Here is a 7,459-nt window from a genome sequence, read left to right on the forward strand (position 1 = left end):
ATAAGACATAAATATACACATTTTTTATTTTTTTGTTTATTTGTTTTTAATTAGAAATTACTTATTTTAATTGGTCTAGCAATTAATTAAATAATATACATAATTTTTTGTTGACTTTAAAGTTATTTTTAATTAAATAATTAAAATTTGATCAATTAAGCTTTTTAAATTCATAGTCATAATTTAGAATTTTTTTAATATTTTATTATATTAAAATTCATATGTAATTTTTTTAAAAAGTAAATTAAAAAAAATTATTTAATTTTAAGACTAGAATTCATCCTATCTTTATATATAAAAAGCATATCTTTATATATAAAAATAATTTTTTTTTGGTTTAATTTTTTTTCTTAAAATATTTTTATGTTATAATATAGCCCATCGTTTATTTATTAGCGTATTGGTGGTCAAAGTTTATACAAGTAAAAAACAACCAAGAGAATATGAAGTTTATGAAATTTCCCATTATGTACGTATGGTCCATTTGAATTACTACTTATACCGTTTCTTCATCATATATCTAGAAACATTCCAAGTCTTGGCCTAATACTACTCTTTCTTTCTCTATTCTCTCCTCATTCTCCATTTTCATCATAAACTTCTTCTCTCTTTTCTCGTCGCAGAGAGAATAATAACAACAACAACAACAACATGAGCCAATCCAATACTCAAATTGTAGAGAAAGCTCTGAGTTGCTTAGGCAAAGGCTTCGATTTGACCTCAGATTTCCGGCTTCAGTACTGCAAAGGCAAAGAAAGGCTAATCCTCCTCAACGACACTCACAAGCAACGACTCTCCGTCCCCGGCTTTGGCGCCGTCGACGACATCTCCTCCGATATTAAATGCGACAAAGGCGACCGCGTTCGATACCAATCCGATATTCTCAACTTCAATCAGGTACATATATATAAGTAATTAATCGCGTAATTATTAGGATTAATTCGTTTTTTATTATTATTACAATGAATTAATCGATTAATTTTAGATGTCGGAGTTTTTCAACCAAAAAACATCGGTGCCGGGGAAGATACCGTCGGGGATGTTCAACTCAATGTTTGGGTTTCAGAGTGGGTCTTGGGCCATGGACGCTTCGAATGTGAAGAAACTGGGCTTAGATGGCTACTTCATTATTCTGTTCAATCTCCATATCGATCGATACCCACTTCTTCTCTCTCCAGAGGTCCGTAACGCCGTTCCTTCTTCGTGGGACCCACGCGCTCTTGCAAGGTAATTATAACTAGTAACACTAATATTGTTCATCAATGGCTTTCATTTTCTTCTCTTCAACTAATTAAATTAAAATATGATAACGTTCTTTTCCACCGTTAATTAAATTGCTATAATATATGATTGCTTTGGGCAATGGGTTTGGCTGACTTTTTTTTTGTTAATGTTTGCGTTTCACATGATTGAGTATTGCTAGTAGTAGAGTCGTGGCGATTGAAATTGACGCCGCCACTTGTTTATTATAAATTTACTATAGCACGTATAATGGAGTGTCAAATAATATTATTAAAATATAGCTTATTTTAAAAATAATTTGAGTTATGCCAAATTTATATCACCTTATATTTTATTTATTTATTTTTATGCTATTTATATTATTTTTATCTATTTACATTAAATTTATACTTTTATATTATTATTTTATTATCTTATACCATTAATAATAAAATATAAATAAAAATTAATATATATATTTTTTATATTTTCAATATATATCAAATTAGTATTAATTAAATATTAAAATTTATAACAGATTTTCTAATTATGCATTTGAACTTAATGCTAAAAATTATACTAAATATATAATATATTGATTTTTTTGTACTAGATATAGCACACTATTTACGTAGTCTTATCATCCAAATTCAATGCCATATATACAGTTGTGTAACATTATAATATTGGCCTAAAATAATTGGATTTGTGTCGTATAATATAATTTAGTTTGGTGGCAAACTTAATTAAGTTGGGAAAAGATAATTTATTTAGGACATAAAAATAAATTATATGATTGATGCAAATATATATATATATAATACTTATTTTTTTATGACATAAAATAAAGTAAGATATGCTTTTATTGATACTTTATTTAATAGGTTATGTCCAATAATAGATCAACCATTTGAGTTCACACTTGAACGTAGAATAGTGAAACCATGAACATATGTCGACCCATTTATGCCAAATTATGTAAGATAGCGTCATATGGTTCCTCAATTCTAGTCCCCTCATGGATAAGGGTTGATTTTTTATTTATTTTTATTTAATTCATTCTAGAGATCTGTACTTTTGTCATTTTCTCTCCCCCTTTTTTTTTTAAATATTTAAAGTTAGACTAATAAAGAAAAAAAAACAACTCTCCTTTATCATGTGGGGTCACAAGTACGCAATTCTCTTTCATTGCATTATTACAATATTTATATGGTTATAGTTAATCTACCAAAACAAATGAAAAATAATAAAAAAAAATTAAAAGAGTTTCTTCAACCATTTTCTATTCAACTTTATAAACAATGATATTCATTCATACTTGTTTTGTTTTTCCATAAATGGCTAGCTTGTTAAAGTTTGTTTTTATTAAAATAAGGCTTGCAAGTAAAATTATACAAGTGTCATAGAAGACTGTCGACAGGTATGTCGCGTTATATAATAAATACACAATAAATAATAATTGGATAATATAGAATTCAGTCCAATGTGTTTGTTTATTCACAAGTCACCATTTTCACACTTTATCTATTTTGACCTCACACAAATTGCATTTTTATATCATACGTGTATTATATTGCAATGTTTGTTCAATATTTTTTTTCATTTCTATTTATTTAAGATATTATCTACATTGTCCTTCTAATTTATAGTGTCACGGGATTAAGTGTGTGGTTTGCATAACTTTTAAAAAGCATTTTTGTGTATTGAATTTTAAAAGTTTTTTGAAAAGTTTGATTGGGTTTTCCAATAAAAAGATTTTTTTATTAATTTAATAGATATTGAATGGGGTTTCAGTAAACTCAATTGTATGTTATAGCCAATATATTTTAAAATATTCAAAATGCAAATAATATTTTTATTTATTTAAATGACAATTGGAGGACAAAAGTTATAGTAATTTTAAGTATAGGCATATAAAAGGTAATTTGAGATAATTGGCTAAAAAGAGATATTCATTAATTTAGGTGAAATTATATTGTTATCATTATTTTTTGGTTCGGAAAAAACTACTACAATATCTTAAATTCTCATCTCATTACTAATTATTGTGTACCAACTAATTTAGTGGCGTCACATGAAAGTACAAAAAATTTGTAGTCAATTTTAATCATTTAGAAATCTATCAACTTATATATTATATTTTGTTGCCTAATTTCAAGACTTTTGAAACCCCCGAGAAAAAAAACCCCACATTCAACCACTGTTTTAAGTATTTTGACTAATCGAAACCATGTTAAGAGTCTGTTCTTCTGCACTTGCCTTTTTGAATCATGGATTCATAGCGGTATTAGGGTGAAAGTAGACATGTCATTTTCAGTAGCTGGTAACGTCTATGGCTGCTATATTTGACTTTATGTTAAATTTTTAATACACATAAAATGCTTGCAAAATTTTCTATGGTAGTTCAGTAGCCAATTTGTGTTATTTTTGTTCTTCCAAATTTGTTATTTTTAGTCAATTAATCGGAAATTTGAAACCTGGCTGTTTTAAAATTTAAGGTGCACACAAGATGCTTGGGGAAATGTCTATTTGTTTAGTTGTCAGTTGGAGTTTGTTTGATTAGTCAGACTAATCATACTAATAGGTATTGAAAACATTGAAGTTGAAACTTGTGTTTAAACTTGAAACTATACATATTTCCTTTGGTCATATTCATCATAACTAATGCACACAAGATGCTTGTCAAATTGTATTGTAATTTAGTTGTCAGCCGCGATTTTTTAAATTCGCCAATATTAAGGAATAAATCTTTTGAAATAGATAAAACACCTTGTTATTAGAATTCAGGGCATTGATATTTGATTGAATTTGAAATATATTATACAGATTCATAGAGAAGTATGGGACTCACATTGTAGTGGGATTGAGCGTTGGAGGTCAAGATGTGGTGCTGGTTAAGCAAGATACATCTTCTAAGATAGAACCCTCTGAGCTCAAAAAACACTTGGATGATCTTGGAGATCAGCTCTTTACTGGGACGTGTAATTTCTCACCAATGCTCTCCAAAACCAAAGATAACAAACTAAAGGTTCTTACCTGATTCTCTAGCTAACTCATAATTCTGTTTAGTATGGCACTACCACAGACCAAAATCCCTACTTTCTTATTCTCACGATTCAAGGCTATTTCTTCAGTAATTATAATTAGAAACGTGAATTTCTTCTACAGTAGTATTATTAATCTATTTTATGTGTTTTGCAGGCACCTCTGGCATTCAATTTGTTCGATTCTCAGCCCATGGCCCTTAGCAGCTCTGTGTCCATGAACACGAAAGATGTAGGTTCGACCATATATATCTTTGAAATTCCTGTACAGTGGAATTCACTGGTTAATTATTTCTTATATTTCAGGAACCAAAACCCAAATTTAGTTCAGATTATGTGCGCATATAATAGAAATGGAAACGTTACAGAATTGTAGGCATAGGTATCCTATAGTAATATGTCATCTTTGACACGTTGGTAAAAGATTTCTAGTTAGCCTAGTCATCTAAGCAATGCAGGTTTGACTTTGACTAGTTACCGGGTATTATACTCTGTTGTTTAGTGGCATATGCCGAGTCTTGTGGAGCCAAGTATTTGGCTGCCAGGTTTGAAACAAACCTGTCTATTATCACTGATCATGGTTCTATAATTAACTCACACGACAGCTCAAAACTGTACATATGAAAACTCAATAGTGTTCTATCGTATAACATTAAACAATTAATGTGCATGTTGCACGTCAGAAGCTATTATGATTTGGCATGTGCATCTGGCTGTTGGTAGATTACTTGGACTTTGGTCGTGATTTTTTTTATTACCAATACATAATTATGTGAATAAATATATAGTTTAACATTTCAAGTCTCTACCTGAAAATTGAGTAAAAAACAACAGATGTACAAAGTAAGCTCTACAATGAGACACAATGTTGTGGACCTTGCCATCCCTATCTGTGACTCACTCTGTATTTCTCATGGTGCTGGCAAATATCTGAGGGTCACTTAGTTGCAGATGTTTATGATCCACTTATTAATGAAAACAAACCTTATACATCTACTTCTAGCTAAAACATTGTGTAATATTTAATACTGATGTAGGTGACATAATTCTCAGGGTATCACTGTTGTATGCTCAAAAAGAGGAGGTGATCCGTCTTCCCTTAGCCATTGCGAGTGGCTTCTAACAGTTCCATCAATGCCGGATGTGGTTCAATTTAGTTTCATTCCAATCACTTCTCTTCTTAAAGGTGTTACTGGGAAAGGTTTCTTATCCCATGCCATCAATCTCTATCTTCGATGTAAGTATCCAAATCTCCATATATAAGTGAAAATAAGCTTGAATTACTGAAGCATTTTTAATTATTTTTATTGATGGGGAAAATATGGTTTATAAGATTGAACTTATAGCATGTGATGGTTACTTATGTGAGTTATGAAATCCTGTCACTGAAAAGAACTTCATACAGTATTTATTTTCCTATTATTTGTTAACGTGTACTGATATGAGCTTCATAATAATGTGCAGACAAGCCTCCTCTAGTTGATTTAGAGTACTTTCTGGACTTTCAAACTCACAGGATTTGGGCTCCCATTTACAACGACCTTCCTCTTGGCCCTACAACAAACAGGGCTACTACATCACGGGCAATCCAGTTCAACATGATGGGACCCAAGTTGTATGTGAACAATAATCAGGTACCCATGATTGCTTTATGTGTACCAAAGCAGATTTTCTTAATTGCTCTTGCTTCCAAGGTTCAAACTAGTATGCTATCTTCATCAGGTTGTGGTTGGAAAAAGGCCAGTCACTGGAATGCGCTTGTATCTTGAGGGCATGAAATGCAATAGGTACTATTCATTTTTTTTCTTTTGTTTAAATAACTATCTCGTGGTCATTAAAATTACATGTCAAAGCATGTTAGTTTGTTGTTCTATTATCAAAAGTTGCAAAATTCTTTGACAACTCTGGATAGTAAATAAGAAGGAATGTGTCAAGACTTGAGAGGATAAAACTCTATATGAGAACTGTCCTCTATTCTGTTTAGTAGAAATGAAGGATTCTACGGCCAAAACAAAAGGGTAGCAGTCTTTTGTGTTTTTGAAGAATGTGGCCAGACTAATCCTCTTTTATTTAAAATTAAGACATGAGAACTTTCACAACTAAGTCAAGTTATCAAAAGCGTGTGATATTCATTTACTTATCCATTTAGTTAAACATAATTATCATGTAGTTATGAGAATGCTCTGTCTTTCAGGCTAGGCATTCACCTCCAGCACCTAACAAATTGTCCAATTATGTTCCAAGACAAGATAGACGACACAACAATATGGCGAGGCTCAGAAGACATAGCTGATCACGAGCAGTACTTGGAAGCTATCAATGGAAAGAAGTTTTCCCATATTTGTACAATGCCTATAGAATACAACACGGAATGGACCTCCAAGAAAGATGTAGTTTTCATTGTCACCGGAGCTCAACTCCTTATGACAAAGCAAGACTCAAAGAATGTTCTTCATCTTCGGCTCTTGTTTTCAAGGGTCTCGAATTGCTTCACTGCTCAATCTAGTTGGGCCGAATGCTCCACAGAATTTTCCCAAAAGTCGGGTATTTTCTCTGCTATCACTACTACGTTTTCAGGTATTCCCCAATTGCCCAAAGATAAGACACCAGCTGTGATTGTGGACTCTGCCATCTTTCCAACAGGACCTCCGGTTTCCCAACAAACTCCAAAGCTTCTTAAATATGTAGATACATCCCATTTATGTAAAGGGCCACAGGACAATCCTGGGTATTGGTTAGTTACAGGAGCTAGATTGTACTTAGAGAAAGGGAAGATAGGTTTGCATGTAAAGTTCTCTTTGTTAAACAATTGTTCATGATTAAAAAAAAAATTCTTATTTATTCAAAAAAAAAAAAAAATTCTTACAATCAAATGAAAAATATGCAATTTTTTAAAATTGAATGCAATTCATTGTTGAATAACTTTCAATCCAGCTACAGTAGCAAATTGTTGGAATTATTATAATGAACTAATACAATCATAGGTTTAATTCCATAATATACAATCATTAATTATGTGCCTAATTTTACACTAATAACCATAATGGGATGGTTAATAATTAACTATATGTTAGAGGCACATGAGAGCACCCTTAATACTATAGTTGGCCCATTAAATTATAGAATACCATAATAAAACCCACTTAAGCCCTATTAGTGAATAACCCCTTTGGGTTACAAGGGTATGACATATA

General features: G+C 31.1%; 1 protein-coding gene across 1 annotated transcript; it reads left to right on the top strand.

The window, feature by feature from the left end:
* Positions 1 to 514: 514 nt before the first annotated feature.
* LOC133824465 (MACPF domain-containing protein At1g14780) lies at positions 515 to 7,103 on the top strand. The gene is made up of 8 exons (XM_062257351.1): positions 515 to 897; positions 986 to 1,227; positions 4,048 to 4,249; positions 4,423 to 4,497; positions 5,319 to 5,502; positions 5,730 to 5,899; positions 5,988 to 6,052; positions 6,460 to 7,103. The coding sequence occupies exons 1-8, from the start codon at positions 652 to 654 to the stop codon at positions 7,082 to 7,084; spliced, it is 1,809 nt and encodes a 602-aa protein (XP_062113335.1). The 5' UTR covers positions 515 to 651; the 3' UTR covers positions 7,085 to 7,103.
* The last annotated feature ends 356 nt before the right edge of the window (positions 7,104 to 7,459 follow it).

This window comes from Humulus lupulus, chromosome 3 (genome assembly GCF_963169125.1).
Source record: "Humulus lupulus chromosome 3, drHumLupu1.1, whole genome shotgun sequence".
In the NCBI taxonomy this organism is placed as follows: Eukaryota; Viridiplantae; Streptophyta; class Magnoliopsida; order Rosales; family Cannabaceae; genus Humulus; species Humulus lupulus.